We start from the raw sequence: 21,662 nt of genomic DNA on the forward strand, positions 1-21,662 counted from the left end.
AAATCGCAACGGCCTTAATATATTATTAAGCATTCAATAGAGACTTTCTCAATTATTTGATAATAGTGATTAATAATACTATTTTAATTAATATTATTGAACATTTTAATAGAGACTTTCTCAATTATTTGCATCATTAATTTTTTAAAATAATAAAATAATGTAACCACAACTCATTAAATTATAAAATTGTATTATCTAATATAACTGTTCTTTATACAATTACAATACGTTTACATACCTATATATATATACAATAGTATATGTTTAACAAAATATATATAAAAATGTACTTTTATATATGACTTCACAGTTTAAGCAAAGACAGTACTATAAAATAATTAAAACTGTCATCAAACTAAATATATAGAGATGAGTTAAATGTGGTTCAATGAAAATGTGTTAAGTTTAGTTTATAAACTAAAACAGATCTAACCAACAAAAGTAACATAAAATTATTGGCAATTATCTACCTCCGATGAGTTAAAGTTTAATAACTTTCAAAATTTTATCATTTTTTAATAGCAAAAATATTTACGACACTTAGGATGGCGGTAATTTTGGAAGTCAATAGAATACTCATGTTCAAATTTGTAATGAAACTTATATTTTCTTTGACTCAAAGAAATATAATATTAAAATATATTACATGAATATTACAATTTATTAATCCAAGTTTGAGTAATATTTAAGTACACAACAATATTACAAGCATTCCATCGTTAAAATCGTTTCGTATATTTTATACATATAAAACTGTCCGAACTCAGACTTAACCTTCTACTGTATGAAACCAAGATCAAACTCTGTTTCTATAGTTTTGATTATAGTTATCTGTAGGAGTATTTATAAAAAACTTTTTTTAATATTAACACTGGACTATGGTAAAGAACTAAAGTTTTTCTTTTTTAATTTTGTAACACTTCTGGGCTCAAATCAAATCATTTTCCTCATAGATATCTGGATCGCAGACAATAGCGAGTTAAGGTTCAAAATTTGTGATGTTACAGTGTTAGAACTATAAAATTTTTATTATTTTCATCGTAAATTAAAAAATTGTAAATAAGAAAATAAAAGAAATTTTGAATAAAATTTGGTCAAGATGCAGGTTTCTGTGCGTCGTCATGTTAGTCAAAACAGTACTGTTTAGTAATAAATGTCAGAATTTGCACCTATTAAGAGTAGATAGTGTATATTTGTGTAAATTTGTAAACATATCCACATACAAAAAAAAAACGCACCAAAATAATAGTTAAGGTATAATCTCTATATAAGATGACCATTGATCCTGACCAAAAAGAGCATAAAGCTACCGTAACGTTTAGATATATGACTGTCTGTATAATATGGCTATCAAAAAAAATTTTCTCTTATAATGAAAGATACGAATTTCGTGTTTTTAAGAAACTTGCTATAAATGAATGAACACTTTCACCTTAGAATTATTCCTCGAATTCTCTTTGTCAATAGAAAGAACTTTTCCGATGTTCCGTATATCCTATATAATATAAACCGTTTTAAGAAATATATGAAAATTCTATCGAAAAAGAGGGATGTATGTATTTATAGAAAGTTTAGTCGAGATATGATATTTGTATCTCTTAGTTTAAAAATTTTTTATCAACTATTTAAAATTTGACGTTTTGAAATTTGACCTATTATTGTCAGAACTAAAAATGTCTGGGAAAAATACGGGTTGATTTGAACTTAGCAGCCTAAAATTAATATAAAACCGTTGAGAAATAAAGTAAGAGCACAGTGTAATGTATTTTTTTTCTAATTAATAATTTATTTTGTAATTATTTTTTATTATGTTACTGAATAATTTGTATATCTAATATCGTAATAAAAATTATATTCCATAGTGCGTTAATATTTTCTTATGATGGCGTCACGAGGATTGTGATATATCATTAGCTATAATGCATTTTATTTAAAGGGATAGTCCGGATGTTTTCTGGCACTTAATTAAAAAACAATAAGTTAATAAATATAAATAAATATATATAGAACCAACACAAATTTATATACTTACGTTTTGAAATGTACATGACGATAATTAATATTTAACTTATTCAACATCTTCATAGCTTCTTCAGTCAGCTCAAAATCATTAACTAAAATATTAGACCTAATGTGCGCCTTAGTGACCGATTTAGGTATAACTATATTGCCACGTTGTAACTGATATCTTATAAGAATTTGGGCTGGAGTCTTATGAAGAAGTTTAGCTAATTGTGTAATCTATGAAGGAAATTATAATATATAAGTAAATAAGCGTATAAGAAGAGTTGAATATATACCAAATAATGCTTACCTCTTTTCTTTGTATGAGAGGTTTATTACATGAATTGCAAAATGGATTTCGGGGCAAACCTAATGGACTATATGCAATCACTGCTATATCTTTTGATTCACAGAATTCTTTTAGTTTTTTTTGTGTTAAATAAGGGTGACACTCGATTTGGTTAACTGCTGGGTATATACTTGCATTTTTAAGTAAACGTTCAATTTGCGTTTCATTGAAATTGGATAGACCAATAGCTTTGCACAGACCATCTTCTACAAGTTTCTCCATTGCCATCCATGTATCAACAAAATCATTATATGAAAAAATTATTTCGCCTTCAGAATCTAAAGGAATGAGATCATTTCCTTCCTTAAAAGCCATTGGCCAATGCATTAAATACAAATCCAAATAATCTGTTTGCAAATTTTTTAAAGAAGTTTCGCAGGCTAACCTCACTAAACTCGGTCGATGAAAAGTATTCCATAGTTTGCTTGTTATAAAAATGTCTTTTCTATTTTAAAAAGAATTTGGAATTTGGAATTATTAAACAAAAAGTAGTTAATTATTCAGTACCGGCTTAGTTGAGTTCTTCTAAACATTGCACGCAATGCTAATCCGATTTGTTGTTCGTTGTGATGAGCGTGAGCGCAATCAAAATGACGATACCCGGCGTCAATTGCTGTCATCACTGCTTCTCCAACTTGATAGTCCAGACTCTAAAATTATCATTATTATTTAAATAATATTAAGCTATTTATGTAATTATACTAACGTTCCATGTACCCAACCCCAACATCGGAATTTCTTCACCGTTATTTAGAAGAACTGTTAACTTGGACTTGGGCTTTACGTCAATTTCTTCCGATGTAGAGCTACATATTTTTTCAACATATTAAATGTATTATTTTCACTTAACAATATAGTCAAATAGTAGTATATAATATATAAAACTAAGTAGTCCAAGTATTATTAAAATTGACAGAGATTTTTTAATAATTTTTAGAAATAATAAATACCTCACTATTTTGATGATTGGGGACACTTTATTTTTACGCTGATAAACATTATATATATAATTATTTAACGCTTTAAGTTCTCGGAAGTTAACTAAACTCTTAACAGTTTTCGCAAACATGGTGGAATATTCAAGCCCTAATTCCAAATCTACTACTCCAGTGGAATTCAACTCAGTAATGCATCACAGGTCAATTTTACACATTACGGTCTCGAAATTGACCGTATTTTAGTTAATTTAAGCCCTTCCAAAGAAATATATTAAAAAATATAGGTTTAATTTAGGAAACTTAAATCTAACATTTTTTTGAACTTTCTTAAGTCAAAATTTTTATTTTATAGAATTTTTAAAAATTATACTTTATTAAATATTTTAATTTATATTTGTGTTTTAAGATAAATTTTTTTATATAAAACTGAATCATATAATCCTTACATATAGTCTCATATCTACCAACAAGTATAGTAATTCAAAAGAAATATCTAGCATAATCTTATGAAAATTTTTAAGGAAACAGTAACAGACTTCTCAGTATTAAAACTCATGTGTGGATATTTGATTGAACACATAAAGTAATAACGGAGACAAAACAGATACCTCAATTCTATAAAAAAAAATAACTATATATAATAAAGCATCTGTACTTAATGCATCAGAACACAATAGATTTGCAAAATAATTTCAAATCACTACTAGGCTATGGATATAATGCCTAGAATATAAGCCAACAAATTTCTACAACTCACTTTATGAGTAAGAAAGCAAAAACTACATAGTTTATCCGTGACTGGGACATAGCTCCACAAACTGAACCAAAATATGCAAACAAATAATACCAAGTTCAAAATTCAAAACTGGAACTTGAAACAGCTTGAAAAGTGATGGCCAGAAATTATATAGAAATTGCTCAAGTAAACAATAATTCCGCAGAAAAGGAGATTCCTAGAATAAATACTAAAATTAATAAAGAATCCAGCATAATTAAAAGGATGAACTAAATCATTAACATTAGTAGGGAATACAAGAGAAATCTTTGTGGTTGAAACACTCTTTAAATGAGTTTCTGTATGCGCTACTATTTATATTGGCAATTAAATGCAATAAACCGCAGGTATTCTGCGCAAAGTATATGTATTGTTCTTTATTAACGACTACGATAAGACAATATTTGACATAAACAAAAGGAAATCTACATGAAAAATATATATTTATTGCAAAAAAAAAATATTTATATAATTCAAGATCAAATCAAATTCTTTATAACTCTTATATGTTAACTAACATATCCAAAATTAAAAACTGAATGAAATAGAAAAACCTATACAATCGATGAAAAATAACGAAGCGAGAGCTCCAGGCAAGGCTTCAAGTGACACTAGTGTCTCTTAGCTAATATATCTAAGCTAATATCTTCTATCTCTCTTACTTACAATATACTTGTATATACTGAATGCCTTGTACTTACAATGTCTTATATTTATTCGCAAGTACACTCCGATTTATTAGATTTCACAAATGGATAATCCGGATGATGTTTCGCACTACAATAAATACAATACTTAAAAATTAAAAAAATATATTTTAAATATATATATATATGTATATATATATATATATATTTAATAATGGTTTAAAAGTTTTGATAATTGAATTTTGAATTTTAAAACTTTTTAAAACTACTATTGTTCTTACTCAGAGAATGTAATGAAGCGAAAATCTCGGTTCATTTCGTCCAAAGAGGACATGTTTTCTTTTGATAACTCAAAATCTTCAATATCGAAATTGGATGTAATGCGATCTTTATTAACTGATTTCGGTATAACGATATTTCCACGTTGAAGTTGATAGCGAATGAGAATTTGTGCAGCAGTTTTCTCAAACTCAAACGCCAACCTCTCCACCTACAAGTACAAATTGAAAATATGAAATACAAACTTTTTAAAAAAATTAAAATTGAGTCTTCTTTTATTAGAACATCTATATGTTGTTTTAATAAATGTACTCATATGTTTACAGCTGCATATAAAATAAGTTAACAGTAACTAAATTCTTCAATACTTAACTTATCAGCGAATATGGTAAAAGTATAATCCAATCTTCATACAATCTATTAAATATTATACTTACTTCACTCTCTTCCATAATAATTGGTTGTTTCTTTCCTTTCCAACCAGGGTTATTAGGTGAACCTAAGGGACAATACGCAGTTATTGCTATGCATTTCGATTTACAAAACTCCATAAGACTTTTTTGTGTCAAAAATGGATGACATTCTATTTGATTCACTGCTGGTGGTATTTCACAATTTTCTAAAAGAACTTCAAGCTGATCTTCATTAAAATTCGCTACTCCAATTGATCTACATCGCCCATCCTTAACAAGTTGTTCCATCTCTTTCCAAGTTTCAATAAAACTAACTTTTGAAAACAATAATCTTTTACAAGCATCTCTCGGAAAAAGACTGCCACCTTCCCTAAAAGCCATCGGCCAATGCATTAAATACAAATCCAAGTATGATGTATCCAGATCCGTTAACGTCTTATAACAAGCGGGGCAGACTAAATCTGGCCGATGAAATGTGTTCCATAGTTTGCTTGTTATAAACAGTTGTTCTCTATTATACAACATACATTCTTAATAAGTATATTAAAAATATGACTTTCATTTAATACCTATCTAAATACTGTTCTTCTAGTGCTGCGCTAAGGGCTGGTCCGATAATATGTTCATTCCTGTACACGTGAGCACAATCGAAATGTCGATACCCCACAAGTAATGCAATTCTCACCGCTTCGCCAACATCTGCCTCTGAACTCTATCATAAAAACAATGTGTAGTTATTGGATATTAAGATTATAGAAATATTTGTATTATAGTCACATTCCATGTTCCCAAACCTAACATAGGTACTTCGTAGCCACTATTTAGAACTAACTTAAACTTCTTGTCTAGTTTTCTATTGCAAGATTTCGGCATTGTTGGACTGGAAAAGAAAATATACTTTTTAATTCTAGGCAGTACTATTAATGCTAATAATAATATGGCTTTTAAATAGTTTTATTACAATAATAATAATAAATATCATACTAAAGCTTTTGATTTAGCTAATAATTGCAATTGCCTTGAAAAACCAAAGTGTCATTATTTTAATTCTTAGTATATTACAAGAATAATATAAAAGTTCTAAATTGTTCTTAATAATTTGTTCCATTTTCAAGAATATCTCAAGATTAAGTAAGTAAGTAAGATTAAAATTTAATGAAGCAAGTGACATATATGGTACATTCATATAAGCAACGATTATTAAGAAAAATATTACAAGTACTCCAAAATTCTTTTTCCAAGAGAACAAATATCAATAGCACTACTCAATCGGAGCTTAATATACTCACGATCAGATTGAAATCATCCAATACATTTGAACGGAATTACAAATCATTTACAAAGAACATAAATTATCGACATCATATGTTATCTAGCAATTTCAATGATGGACAATAATAAAACAGTTTCACTTTATGTGATAAGTAAATTTCAGATCAACGGTAATCTTCTAGAAAAGCATCACCGCTGGAACATCCATGTATTAAGGTTAGAGAAATATATGCTGATATTAGCATTGCAAGAAATTCCTGAAATATACTACTAGAAGTAACATATGATATAAACGAATATGAAACGACTATGAAATAAACGAAGACGCATTTCAGGACCATGTGACATCAACTTACCATACAAGAAGGGCTGACTGGAAACAGTGTATAGACAGTTAAAAATGAATAACAATATACAAAATATATCTCAACAACAATAGCAATACAAAAATGTTCCCACTTTGTAACTACATTAATATAAAAATATTAGTCATTTTAAAGGTAACTCCTAGATTTCGTCCTTTTATAGAGCTCCATATGCTGTTAGTTACGAACTATATTTTCGTATAATAAAAACGGATTGATATTGTATCAATTGATGTGTACGTTTTTTAGAAACGCTAAAAAATCGCAAAACACAAATAATTGCATCAATCAAAATAAAAGCATCCAGTGAAGAAGTTTCTATATCCATTAACCAAAGTTCTGAACCCAATTTAAACCAATTTGCTTATTTAAGCACCACAATCTCAACAAAGTACAGTGTAACAAAATATATATTCAAGCGGATCTTCAAACCCAAAAATCTCTTCAGATCTGTTAACAGCTATGAAAAATCAAAGATATATACGTATACACTACATTTAAATCGAAAGTCTTAAATGTAGTACAATATGGAAACGATACTTGGTAAAGTATAAAAGCTTTGAACATCAAATGACAATATTTCACGGATTAATTTAATTTTGACCATCGTTCCATACGCAAGACGTCAACAATAAAAGTGTGTAGCTTATAACGTTATAAGGGAAATAACTTTGATTGATTAACTCAAGAAATTCGGAACATTTCTGAAATATTTATTTTGTGCTCAAACCACCATTTTGCTCAACCAAACTGAAGCTTTGTCACTGTCATGCCCTCGTGGCCAAAAACATGGTTACAAAGCCATGCCCTCAGTATATTGTGCAATGACAATACCCGGACATTGTGTTGGCTAGCCACTGGAAAATAGTACCGAAGGAATATAGCTAGAAATATAAGAGCTATACTTACCCCTACCAATTTATACCTTCCAATTACTCTATATAATATAATAATCAATTTAAATATAAATATTAGAGAAATTAGAATATACCTACAAAATAAAATACGATATTTGTTTTGGTTTCGTGGACGTTTTGTTCCTAAAAATAACCAATAGATATTCGAAAAGTAAGTCACGGTTCTCATTAGAGAGGAGGAAAACACAGTTGCATGTTTAGCAGACATGGCTTCGTCAGTTAACTGGTCAGTTGCTTAGTTAGTATAAAATTCCTTATACTTTAAATTTAGTATAAATTTTAACAGTTAGGGAAATATGGTAGTTGTTTCTAAGTGAATTACAAAATATACACAAATAAATTTACATAGACTGAGGATACAATTGGAAGAAAAATAAGGTCATATCTTGTATGACATAAAACGACTAAGCTGAAAATGTATAAAACAAAAAATTAATCAAACTATCTCTAATATGAGTATGTCATTTATATATAAAGAAATATTTTTTATATATATGAGTAAACATAAAGTATTTTTTCAAAATTTCGATTAAAATAAATTAAATATTTTTTAAATACATACCGGGAGCAGAAGCTCAAGCCTCTTAAAATATTATAAAAAATACGGTAAGAAATCCTTAGTTTAACGCTTCGCAACATTTTATATTTTTAAATTATTAATAAAAAATAAAAATAAGATGATATTTTTCAGAATGCAAAAGTCATCTTAAGTTTATTTTTTATTTCTCCAACTTCTTAAAGAATTTGCATTTTTACTTAAATTTTGAGATAAAATCTTCATAAATTATTTAAACAATTTTTTATACCTAAAGTTCCTAAAATATTTAAATAAAAAAAATTTATACTTAACATATTTTTTTAAATTTTTGATGTCAAAAATATTCTAAAATATTCTCCACTGTACTTAAAAGAAAAAAAATAAAAATGTATACACGGAATCAAAATTTTAAATTATATTTATAATTATAAAATTGCATTACTTATTAAATTAGCACCGCACCTGACTTGTTATAATATACCATGTGGATTATTTGTTTAAAAATATTGGCATCAATTCATGAAAAATAGCCACATCTGACCACATTATCAAAATTTTCTATGAAATTTCAACGATCTTCACAACAGACCTCTTTCCGCTTTGGTACCATTAAATTATATAGCGTCCTAGTTGTAAAGAGACTTTGTAACTAGTTTCTGGAAGCAAGAGACTAGTGTTGTTGTGTTACTTGCTATTTTAGAGACTTTAGCAAGAGTCGGTTGAACTTGATATTGATTCGATTGCTATTCTAGACAGCCTTACCAATCTAGTCAATTGCACGTTGCCTGATTGCAATTTTGTCTAACTCATTAAGTTTTCTTTTTACAGTTCTTGTATTTTAAAATATTAAAGATGTTAAATTGTTTAAATTTATTATTTCATTTGGATATAAGTCAAGACCCTGATTATGTAGTGTGTCATACCCGGTACGAAGATTGTTTACAAAGTTCTAAAGGTGAGGCCGCATGAATAGTTCATTATTATCGACTTTTCGAGCGGTTCCGCTACTGGTTCTAAATCTGCTAAACGCGATTTGTAATCCACACCACGTTTTTTTAACAAACAGACAACTGATTAATCTAATATATATAATATATATATATTTATATATAAAATATACTGACAAAATATGTTGACAAGGTAAAAATATCGGTTGTCCTTAATGTATTTCTCTACCGCGTCAGTCCGCTTTTTTGATTTTATATCTCTTCAGAAATATACATATTCTTTCTCACATATTGATCAATGTAACTGTTTTTCATAGAATTCAAATTTATCAATGTGTGCTTCTGTAGTAGCATATACATTGATAATTACCATATGTGTGACACTCGCTGCCTGCAAATGCTAAACATCACGACTCTGCCAAACCCCTCTGGTATGATGTTCACTTCCTTTTCTATCTGAGTATAATAGTGCTGTTTTATCTTCAGTTATTCGAACACTATCTATCAATATACTTTCCTGTACAGTAAGTATGTCTATTTTATATATAAACATTTTTCTAGTTTAGTTTACAAAAATGATTTAAAAATCTCTTTTATCTCCATTAAAAATTTTTGTTAATCATATTTCTAGTGTTATTATTATCCTTCAAAATTTCAAACCTTAAATTCAAAAATCTAAACTGTACTATTAAAAATCTAGTGAAAAATGTCATTAATACTGTGTCCAAAACAGCAAAAAATTTTACGAAACGCTAATAACTACAGACACTCAAAGCATTTTAATTACTAACCTTACCAACAAGTAACGAAAGTGTTATCAACAATCACAGAAATATTACCCATCCATATCTAAAATTTCCAAAATGCCACGTCCAAAATAAGGACCACATCCCACAACTAAAAAATTAATGCTAGCGGCCAACAATGATATCACCTATTCGCGGTTCCGAAAATAATCAATAAACTGAAATACACGGGACGGAAGGACGTTAGTGATTACCGCAAAGTAACTAAGGTAAACTCAAGGACTAAAGGAAACTAAATTAATGGAAAATTTTGTCGTTATTGAAATTTAATTGACACAAACTTGAACTTGAACTTGAACTTGTAAAAATTTACGTATTACCTTAACAAAAAAATACTTTATATACTTTATAAATATTTAATATATGCCTGAATTATGTTCTTTTTAAAATTATAAACAACTGAATAAAAGTAAAAAATTATAATATAACCACAAAGAATTAATATATAAAGAAAAAATTATATATGTGTAATTTTAAAAGTCTTTTTTAGTCCACAGAGTACCAGGGTTTCAGACGACAAAACCAATTTTTACACAGAGTTGGATGTGATTGAGCTTATCCTAGCTCCAAATAACCCTGGAAACGTGCCCATCATAACTTATTTGTAAGAAAAAATCACTAGTTTAACGTTGACTGATATGAAATATTTTTTATATATACCTATTTCTCAGATTCGTAAAAACTGAGGAACAAAAACATTTTTTTTAGCTTAGAGAGTATCAGGTTTCCACACAAAGACGTTTTATTATTAAAATCCTCACTGCACTGAGCATATCCTGGCTAAAATAGACACCAGTTTAAAGCTGACTCATATGAAATACTTTTTTATATATCTATTTTTCAGAGAACATATCTTAGCCAGTAATATATTATTATTTTATTTATATTTAAGAAGAAGAATATATTGTAAAATGTTTTACTTATCACAAAAAAAAACTTAATTTTTGCATTTGATTTGACTTTACATTTATTTGTAATATTATTTACAAAATACCTAAAATATTATTCTTTACTGACTTTATCCTTAATTTTCTCAAATGTACTTTTCGATTTCTTATATTTGACAAATGGGTAATCCGGATGATGTTTCGCACTGCAATATTAAAGAAAATAATTATAAACTGTTTTATTTGTTTTATAATAATATATATATATGTATATATGTATATTAGGGTTTCGCTCTTTTCGATCTTATGCATATTCTGTAATTTTCCTTTTTATGTTGAAAGAAAAAAAGAAATCTCGGAAAAACGTACCGACTTAAGCTAATAGTATTCATTATGTTATATTACCCTCTGCTGTGTTAATTAGAGACAATATGCTGATGAAATTCGAATAATCGTAAAAAAAGATAACGTGTTAATCTAATCACTCTTTCAGATTACAAACAATCTCAGGTCCTCAATAAAATATAAGAACAGACATATCAGAGTGACTCCGAAATTAGTGGCGTATCAAATAGATAACAATTAGATGTAAGAGAATCCGTTTATTGTTTGCAATCCATAATCAAGGTAAGATAGCTATTGCCACTTCAGTATTTATCCATCCCTCCCAAATGAACTACAGGCATTTTATGGCATTTAGTTACAAAAGAAAAGGAAGACATTCGAAAAAGTTTAAAAATCATAATACCCTAAGCTATGTACTCAGTACAAATATTTTTATCAGAGCTTTGGTGCTAAGTCGGAAGGGGTTATTGAACTGGTAGAATTTGATAAAGAAAATAATTTAAATACAAATATTTGGAATCAAGTCCAAAAAAATTAGAGAATATGCGATTTCGATTTCTTATTTTAGAAGAAACACTCTAATGTATATATTTGATAATTATTGTAAAAGTTTTGGAAGTCAAAAAATAAAGTAAAAATTATAAAATTTTCGAGTTTCAAAACTTCTAAATTAAACAGGGTTCTTACTAAGAAAATGTAAAGAAACGAAAATCACGGTTCAATTTATCCAAAGATGACATATTTTGTTCTGATAACTCAAAATCTTCAATATCAAAATTGGATGCAATGCGACTGCTATTAACTGATTTCGGTATTACGATATTTCCACGTTGAAGTTGATAACGGATAAGAACTTGGGCTGAAGTTTTCTCAAACTCATATGACAATTTGTCCACCTACATGTATTAATTATTTTTTGAATTTAATAAATTAAAATTTTTTTAAAAATAAGATTTATATATTAATAAATATATTATGATGTCAAAAATGCGTAGTTATGAGTAGTAACTACATTCTACAATGTTATTTACTTTTTGTTATATGCTTCCATATTACCAGAAAGATATATAGTTTTTATACCATTTATTAAATATTCACCTCATATTCCCTTATTATAGTTGGTTGATTCTTTCCTTTCCAACCGTGACTATTAGGTGAACCTAAAGGACTATATGCAGTTATTGCTATGCCTTTCGATTTACAAAACTCGATAAGGCTTTTTTGTATTAAAAATGGATGACATTCTATTTGATTCACTGCTGGTGGTATTTTACAATTTTCTAGAAGAACTTTAAGCTGATCTTCATTAAAATTTGCTACTCCAATTGATTTACATAGCCCATCCTCAACAAGTTTTTCCATCTCTTTCCAAGTATCAATAAAACTAACTGTTGAAAACAATAATTTTCCATGAGCATCTTTTGGAAAAAGACTGCTACCTTCCCTAAAAGCCATCGGTGAATGCATTAAATACAAATCTAAGTACGATGTTTCCAGATCTTTTAAAGTTTTCTTACATGCGGGGCGCACTAAATCTGGCCGATGAAATGTGTTCCATAGTTTGCTTGTTATAAAAATATCTTGTCTATTATACAACATAGATTCTTAATGGGTATATTAAAGATATGACTTTCATTTAATACCTATCTAAATACTGGTTATCTAGTGCTGCGCTAAGGGCTGGTCCGATAATATGTTCATTCCTATACACGTGAGCGCAGTCGATATGTCGATACCCCACAAGTAATGCAATTCGCACAGCTTCGACAACATCTGCCTGTGAACTCTGTGATGAAAATAAAAGAAAGTTAAGTTTAGGATTATAAATATATTTTTATTATAGTCACATTCCATGTTCCTAAACCTATCATAGGTACTTCGTAGCCACTATTTAGAACCAATTTAAATTTATTTGGTTTCCTATTCCATGATTTCGGAAGTGTTGGACTGGAAAAAAAAATTTATTTTTAAAACTATTCAAATTTATTATTGTTATAAGAGACTTATAGAGCGTGATTTTTGTTTGTCAAAACAGGCCTTTAACTGGATGTGTTAAGCACGGGTTCAACAGAAACCAGTGTGAAAAATGTGCATTTGAGCAAATTACCACACCTACAAAATTCTTTGCAATAGACGTTAAAGTAAGATGTAGAACTTACAAGGGATTTTCTCTTGTAAGAGAAAATAACTTCCATTGACTAAGTGACGAAATTCGAAAAACCAACGACAAACTCAACTATTAATAGTTCGTCTTTGGTGTAAATTTCGAGAATATTGAAGATATAATAATTACTTCTAAACTTAGAGATATGCATAATAAATTTTCATAGTCTCCCTCTATACAAAAAGAGGAGAAATAAGTTCATATCTTGTATGACCTATTATTTCGATATAAATATAATATATATATATTTTGTTATAATATATATAAATAAATATACTATTTATATATATATACTAGATAACCCGACAAACGTTGTTTTGCCTTATAAATTATTTCTAGTTTCTAGATAAATTCTTGTGTAGACAAAAAGTAACTTACTTATTATAAGTGTGTAAGTATGTGGTATATGCATGAAATAGGCATGGAGCGCTATGAACGAAAAGAAAAATAAAAAACGCAAAACAATATTATTTTTAATATATTTTATTATTTTTATTATTTTAACTAACAAAAGTCGAAGATAAAATCACTCAGTGAGTCTTGGATTAACTGTAAATAAGCGTTCGATTTAAATAAATTGAGACATGCATCAACTGGTGAAACTTGCTTGCGGGGCATCCATTTTTTTGTTTGAGCCCATGTGAAATAGCGTGGTACTTGTGAATAGAGTAATGTTCTTGCAAAGGCACCAAAATCATTCGTACTATTACACAATTCAAGAAATGCAGTGAGTGTAGATTTAGGTGGATTTGTATCACGATCAATCACTGTCTCGTTCGTGAAAAAAACACGCTGACCGTTTTCAAGATGGACGTCTAACTGAACAGCTGCTGGATCCCGTTCATGAATTAGAAAACCGAAGATACGCCATCAGCTTCATTGGAGCTGATGTACCGACCAATTTGGTAGAGCGTAATTTCACCGTTTTTGTTAATTGGAGGAGCACTTACATTAGTATTTTCTACTCTAAACACAGCCATATCACTGCCTTTATGGACATACTTATATATTTGATGCTCTTCACAGAACTGCAAAACTCAACATGTATATGAGCATTGTATGTCTTGCTTAGCAGAGGCGAATACGGCACCACCCGCCATTGTCCCCCATTATCGGGATTTCTTCGACGATATATTGGATATCCGTCGGTATTTGTTATAGTATCATTAGTGAAATCTTTAGAAAAATTTTTAGTACATTTTCCACCTGCCATGCAAGGCGAAGACGAAGAAACGAAATGGATGTAAATGCTCGATCTACTTGTTGGCGTAGTTACATAAAATATTAAGAAAAAAATTTTTCTTTTTCAAAAATATAAACAAAATTTATGCCAAAAAAATAAAAAATTTTTTGTTAAAGCAATAAAGATATTTTTGCTGGATAGGGACACCCTAATCACTTTAGCGGTATGAAAAATAGATAGTAGCCGATTCCCAGACCTACTGAATACGCATATAAAATTTGGTAAAAATCGGTAAAGCCGTTTCGGAGGAGTACGGTAACTAACATTTTGACAATGTTAATTTTATATATAAGATATATAAAAGAGAAATAAAAAATACTGAGTTTTAATCAAATTACCTCTATTCTGAGTATGTCATTTATATAAAAAACTTTTTAAATATAAATAAACATAATACTATGTTCTAAATACTAATAAGAATATATTCAAAATATATTGAAAACATATTAAATTATTTAAAAGTATATGTTCACCTTGAAGCTGCTAAAAATACATACCGGGAGGAGAAGCTCAAGCACCTTGAAGTATTACAAAAAATTCGACATGGAATTTGTAACATTTTTGAAGTTATTAAAAAAAATATAAGATGATATTTTTCAAAATGCAGAAGTCATCCTAAGTTTATGGCTTTTTTTGCGAATCCTCAAAGAACTTGCATTTTTATTAAAATTTTAAAAAATATGTTTTTATAAGTATGAACAATTTTTCTACCAAAAGTATAAATATTTCTTTAATATATTTGTTAAAATTATTACGTCAAAAATATTGTAAAATATTCTCTATCAAATGAATAAAAAATAAATGATATATTATAGCCTCGATTTAATGATTTAATATACTGACAGTGAATAAAGTTTAATAAATCACATATTACAAAGACGTCATGTGGACTAAATAAAAAAATTAAAGGTTTGAACAATATTGGTTCCGACAACTGAACCTTAAAAAATACTTCTCCAATATTTGAAAGAAAGGTAGTGAATGAATTAACAAATTACCCAATATATTAGGTATCCGACAAATTTGATATAGTTAAAATTTCAGTAAAAAAGTTCTGATAGAAGATACATACAAAAAAATCATCAATATCTGAAAATAGAGCCCACAAAGTTTAGATTACCGTATTGCTTTATATTATTCTCTAACCGAAACTTTGCAGTACATATTTTCAGAAATGGACTACATTTCCAATAACCCCTAATTAATTTACTAAGGATAACAAATCAAATTTCAAGTAATGTATAAAAAAGTTAATTGTTTTAAATTATAAATCTTTTGGAAATATTTTATATATAATCGTTAACGTTCTTTTGAATGAATAAGAAAATAAAGAGAAAATGTCCTAAAATCATTTAATAACTGTGTCTTTAGCCAGTAAATAAAAAAATGTTATAAAAACTGAAGAAACAGTCATACAGCGTCCATATTATGAACACTTATCAAGATAATACTTTATGGAATACCATTTAAATATGGATTAAATCTTTAAGCCTTTACTTATCATTTATTTTCTTATTACAAGCAAGCCAGAATCAGTTTAAGTGATGTATATTTATATATAAAAAAGTAATAACTAATAATAATAATAAAACCAACGATGCTTTATTCCACTCTCCCAAATAAAAATAAAGGCATCTCCGCCAAAAGACACCAAAAACATAGATTTTTCTGTTTGTGTTTATACTTAACAATGAGTCCATCAACACATATATTGCTACTTGCGATCTTTGAAATGTAAAATCATGTGTTTATATCAAATTTTAATAGAAATATAGAACATTATAACAAAAATAAAGTCCAAACAAATTATATATGGATTATAAACTAAATTAAGAATACTTGGCAGTACTCGAAACAGCGTTGGACTATACAACCAAATTTCAATAAATTAATTAAAATTTTTGTTGTTTGTCCTTTTATTTCAATTCGAACCCTTTTAACTTTTAAATAGTTTTTTATTGTCATAAGACGCATCAGTTTCGGCAAGAAAAATTAACATTAATAAAGTAATTCATTTAAAACTTACCATGCAAAAAATTCAATATCTAATGAGAATGTTCAGCTTAAAAATGACAGAGACAATATTTTATGTATTTATATTTTATGGGCATGTACATACTTACCTATATGAAGAGTCACAAAGTCCGATTTCACATTATTTCAAGTCTTTGGAGGCTGAAACCTTTCATATAGCACATATTTCAACTTATGCATTATGAGTAGATTTCCTACTCCTATCGGATATGTAGTCATCATAGCCTTAATTACATTGGATATATCCGTAATGAGATATGGTGGATTAAGTTCTAATATTAAGTTGCGCACAGATGGGGGAATTTGTTCCAATTTCAATTTTTCAGCGTTCTCCTATTTAATTGAAATTAAATTGAATAATATTATGTCAACAAATCTTTTAAAAGATTTGTTTTAGATTTGGCTCAATCACACATTTAAGATATAAATTTATAAAAACTAAGCAAAGCGAATACAATATCTTTCATTACTTAAATATATGATTTTTTTGAAGATTTATTATTAATATTAAATAAATCCATTTATATGTCCATCAACACATATATTGCTACTTGCGATCTTTGAAATGTAAAATCATGTGTTTATATCAAATTTTAATAGAAATATAGAACATTATAACAAAAATAAAGTCCAAACAAATTATATATGGATTATAAACTAAATTAAGAATACTTGGCAGTACTCGAAACAGCGTTGGACTATACAACCAAATTTCAATAAATTAATTAAAATTTTTGTTGTTTGTCCTTTTATTTCAATTCGAACCCTTTTAACTTTTAAATAGTTTTTTATTGTCATAAGACGCATCAGTTTCGGCAAGAAAAATTAACATTAATAAAGTAATTCATTTAAAACTTACCATGCAAAAAATTCAATATCTAATGAGAATGTTCAGCTTAAAAATGACAGAGACAATATTTTATGTATTTATATTTTATGGGCATGTACATACTTACCTATATGAAGAGTCACAAAGTCCGATTTCACATTATTTCAAGTCTTTGGAGGCTGAAACCTTTCATATAGCACATATTTCAACTTATGCATTATGAGTAGATTTCCTACTCCTATCGGATATGTAGTCATCATAGCCTTAATTACATTGGATATATCCGTAATGAGATATGGTGGATTAAGTTCTAATATTAAGTTGCGCACAGATGGGGGAATTTGTTCCAATTTCAATTTTTCAGCGTTCTCCTATTTAATTGAAATTAAATTGAATAATATTATGTCAACAAATCTTTTAAAAGATTTGTTTTAGATTTGGCTCAATCACACATTTAAGATATAAATTTATAAAAACTAAGCAAAGCGAATACAATATCTTTCATTACTTAAATATATGATTTTTTTGAAGATTTATTATTAATATGATAATTTTAATTTTTTAATTTTATTTTTAAAACGTGCTAATTGGTCAATAATTAAATAATACACTTTTCATAATTAAATAATTAAATAATACAAAATTTTTATTTAACCTAATTTCAACTATATATTCTATAGTCAACTTCAAAGTACCATGTGATAATTTTATTTAAAAGAAATTATTTAAAATCAGATTGAATGCAACATACAATCTGATGCAACATTTATTTAAAAAGATACTATAGATATTTAAAGTAGAATTAAAGTAGAAACTCAATTCTTTAACTCACATTTTGTTCCACACAATCCTCCAAACTACTTGTTGCTTCCTCGTTCAGTTTTAGTTCCGGATTTAAGATTGTATTTTTACCGGGCCTAGCATACAAAGAAACAAACAAAGTATATTAGTTTTAACTTGATTTTACAAGAAGGTATATATATATAATCAAATATAAATGTATTTGAGTTCAGTTAAGCAGGGTTAATTTATGGGCTAGTAAGTGTTGTCAGGTTAAAAATTAAATCTTCAAGAAACACTTATTCCATCTACGCGAGCCTTAAAAATAGTTTTGATACTCTAAAAATAACACGATTAAAAGAAACTTAAGTTTTAAAAGTGTTTCTATCCACTTTCCCTACTGAAAATTTATTCAGGATTCAATCCGCAATGTGTTCACAAATTTGATTAAAAATCAGACTCTTATCAGGCTTTGCTCTCAGATTAAGTTTTGATCATCAAACCATAACTAATACTTACTGATCAGTACCTATACCATCATTGGATTCATTTCCTTTATCCAGTACAAATTAGCTTTTTTAGTCCGATTATGATTATAGATATTGATAAGGTATGAATAAAATAAAACACTCTGCCGAGGATCAAATAAGAAGATTCATATAAAACTTATGAACACTCCCACTGATTTAAGCTTTAATCTAATTGACGACTATATAATTCCCAATGCAATGTGTGTGATGATTCAATTTTACAGTTATGAAATTTATTTCGAGCAAAATTCATTTAGAATAAAAACTTAGTTTTGTGAAATCGAATTTTTAAATTTTATTTAAAATTGTTATGAATAAAGAAATTATAATAATTAATAAAAATTTAAGTGAAATAATGGGGATATGAATATTTATATACAATATTCAGTCACTGGTTTTCTTATTTTCACGATAAAACATGCAGTTTTATCAGATATAAACATTTAGGGACTCAAAAATATACAGCATTTTATTCTTGCGAATGCAACAACAACAACTGACGGTATAACTGTGCTGGTCTTCAGTTGCACATTACCTATAGTTCTAGCAGCCAAAGAAAAGAAAATAAGGTGGCAAATTAAGCAGCAGCAAAACACAACGTTACAGATCTAGAAAAAAAAACGATAGGTCCAACAACTTTGACAACAAAAATAGAATGCAGAAAGATGGATAACAAAATTAATCCCAAATGTAGCGAATTGGTCGGACAGGAAAGCTGGCGAAATAAACTATTGCCTAACTTAATTCCTTTCTGGTCATGGATGTTTTCAGAAATACCTTTTATATTTCATAAACGAAGATGCAGTCGAAGACAATGTTGAACACACCATCTTCAAATGCAACAGATGGACCACCGAAAGAACATCACTTGAAACAATAGTCGGTGAAATGAAAGTCGAAGGTATCACTACGAAGATGATGCTAACTGAAGAAAATTGAGCCGCCATAGACCGATTCATTACGATCACACTCAAATGGAAAAAATATGATCTAGAAAATGGCTAATTTAAAAAAAAGAAACAAATAAACCTAAGCGACGCCTATACACAAGCTAACGAAGAAATACAAAATTTTTTAATGGATAACCAACACGGGGACCCTATCCTAAAGTATTCCCGATAAAGTCCCAGGATACAAACGGTCTGGCACATGAGGAAGATTGATTTTAGTCTGTGCAAACCGCACATACCACTAATATTATGACATGATCACGATGCGTTAAACATTTTTAAACCTTCTCTCCGCACAAAAAAAAAATTTGCGCAATTGTTAGTACAAAAATTGAATATATTTTTCTACAACTTTTTAACCGGAAATAGCATACATAACTAAATAAGCCATTTTGCACACAAAAATTAAGCCCTGTTTGTAACTCGTAAACACAGGCAGCATCCACCGAGAGTGAGAGTTAATGACATTGCGATTAATTGGGAGGACAGCATCAAATACCTGGGAATCACGTTTGATAGGCGGTTCACTTGACACAAGCACATACAAGTCAAAAGAAGTAGTTGCGCAACAACAATGCACTGCCTACAACCACTTTTCAAACACAATAACCTTAGCTGATCTACAGCCAGACTACGCTATGGGTGTGTCGCGTATAGCAAAGCTGCCAACTCTTCTATTCAAAAGCAAGTTGCTCAAAATCAGAGCCTTGAAGTTATTCGCGAAAACCAACTGGCTACCATACTTAACACTATCTAATCTCAGAATAATCTCTAGCCGTAAGGGACGGTACGCAGATCTTAGATTAGTCATCGAATTATCACGAAGCTTTTGAGGGATACATAAATTAGTCAGTAAGAAGGATTCTTCAGGAGAGACTCTGCAGAAAACCCCAACTATCAAAGAGTAAAAGTGTCCAGATGCACTAACTTAAAAAAGACAACACGTACAGGTACATGAACATATGCGACCAAAATAAAACCTGACCGTTATTGAATGAAGTTGTAATAAATCCATCATTACAGTGAGAGTTGTATTCGATTTACGTAAAAGTGGCGCTTTATTCACTAGATGTTTTGAAACAGTATATATAATATATGATTTGGTCTAATTTTAAATTAAAAATATTACTAAAAAACAGCGATGGGCTAAAACCCCAACATCTCTTCATTGTGTTTTAATTCAAAAAATATTTATCAATTTAAGAAATATATATATATTTATATATATATTTTATTTTGAAATTTTAGAAATATACAAAATTATACACGAACATACAAAGTGTTTCTAAATATAATAAACAACATTACGAGTATATATATATATTATTAGTTTATTTAACGAGTATTGTAAATTTTATATTTGATTAACTTACGTTATTGTTTTAAAATTATTATTTAAATAATTTGACACTTTCTTATTTTTAACATAATGATTGAATAAAATATTGACTACTTTTAACTTAAACCGAAACATTTTTAGAACTTTTTATGGATTTAATTTTGTGGAATTTTGATTTATTTACTCCGAAAAATTTTCCAACATTTTATTGATTGTGCCAAACCGAAAATTTTGAAACTGCAATTTTCTAATCCAAAATTTTATTTAGTTATTTAGCCATTTATAATTATATATATTTATTCAGAAAT

The 21,662-nt window shown here is 28.3% G+C and overlaps 2 protein-coding genes and 1 long non-coding RNA gene across 6 annotated transcripts; 1 reads left to right on the forward strand and 2 right to left on the reverse strand.

The window, feature by feature from the left end:
- Positions 1-1,840: 1,840 nt before the first annotated feature.
- Positions 1,841-8,712, reverse strand: LOC119668175 (aldo-keto reductase family 1 member B1-like). 3 transcript variants are annotated; one of them, XM_038077611.1, is made up of 7 exons: positions 8,525-8,712; positions 6,186-6,288; positions 5,978-6,120; positions 5,433-5,919; positions 4,998-5,206; positions 4,771-4,846; positions 3,073-3,162 (listed from the first exon to the last, which is right to left on the reverse strand). In XM_038077611.1, exons 1-6 carry the CDS (start codon positions 8,599-8,601, stop codon positions 4,783-4,785), a joined length of 1,083 nt encoding a protein of 360 aa, XP_037933539.1. In that variant the 5' UTR covers positions 8,602-8,712; the 3' UTR covers positions 3,073-3,162; positions 4,771-4,782. The 3 variants fall into 3 exon arrangements, with proteins under 3 accessions (XP_037933540.1, XP_037933538.1, XP_037933539.1); XM_038077612.1 differs by lacking the exons at positions 4,998-5,206; positions 5,433-5,919; positions 5,978-6,120; positions 6,186-6,288; positions 8,525-8,712 and adding exons at positions 1,841-1,963; positions 2,036-2,244; positions 2,318-2,801; positions 2,864-3,006 and having other exon boundaries at positions 3,063-3,162; XM_038077610.1 differs by lacking the exons at positions 4,771-4,846; positions 4,998-5,206; positions 5,433-5,919; ... (1 more) ...; positions 6,186-6,288; positions 8,525-8,712 and adding exons at positions 1,841-1,963; positions 2,036-2,244; positions 2,318-2,801; positions 2,864-3,006; positions 3,307-3,602 and having other exon boundaries at positions 3,063-3,162.
- LOC119668172 (aldo-keto reductase family 1 member B1-like) lies at positions 6,214-21,629 on the reverse strand. 2 transcript variants are annotated; one of them, XM_038077609.1, is made up of 12 exons: positions 21,389-21,629; positions 18,588-18,672; positions 17,883-18,126; positions 17,786-17,821; positions 17,016-17,259; positions 16,919-16,954; positions 13,333-13,432; positions 13,129-13,271; positions 12,584-13,070; positions 12,173-12,381; positions 11,248-11,346; positions 6,214-6,288 (listed from the first exon to the last, which is right to left on the reverse strand). In XM_038077609.1, the coding sequence occupies exons 7-11, from the start codon at positions 13,354-13,356 to the stop codon at positions 11,256-11,258; spliced, it is 954 nt and encodes a 317-aa protein (XP_037933537.1). In that variant the 5' UTR covers positions 13,357-13,432; positions 16,919-16,954; positions 17,016-17,259; positions 17,786-17,821; positions 17,883-18,126; positions 18,588-18,672; positions 21,389-21,629; the 3' UTR covers positions 6,214-6,288; positions 11,248-11,255. The 2 variants fall into 2 exon arrangements, with proteins under 2 accessions (XP_037933537.1, XP_037933536.1); XM_038077608.1 differs by lacking the exons at positions 16,919-16,954; positions 17,016-17,259; positions 17,786-17,821; ... (1 more) ...; positions 18,588-18,672; positions 21,389-21,629 and adding an exon at positions 15,390-15,582.
- LOC119668178 lies at positions 8,481-12,092 on the forward strand. The gene is made up of 3 exons (XR_005251464.1): positions 8,481-8,568; positions 11,634-11,767; positions 11,841-12,092. It is a non-coding gene; the product is annotated as an uncharacterized LOC119668178 (long non-coding RNA).
- Positions 21,630-21,662: the final 33 nt, after the last annotated feature.

The sequence above is a fragment of the Teleopsis dalmanni genome, chromosome 1 (assembly GCF_002237135.1).
Source record: "Teleopsis dalmanni isolate 2A chromosome 1, ASM223713v2, whole genome shotgun sequence".
Taxonomy (NCBI): Eukaryota; Metazoa; Arthropoda; class Insecta; order Diptera; family Diopsidae; genus Teleopsis; species Teleopsis dalmanni.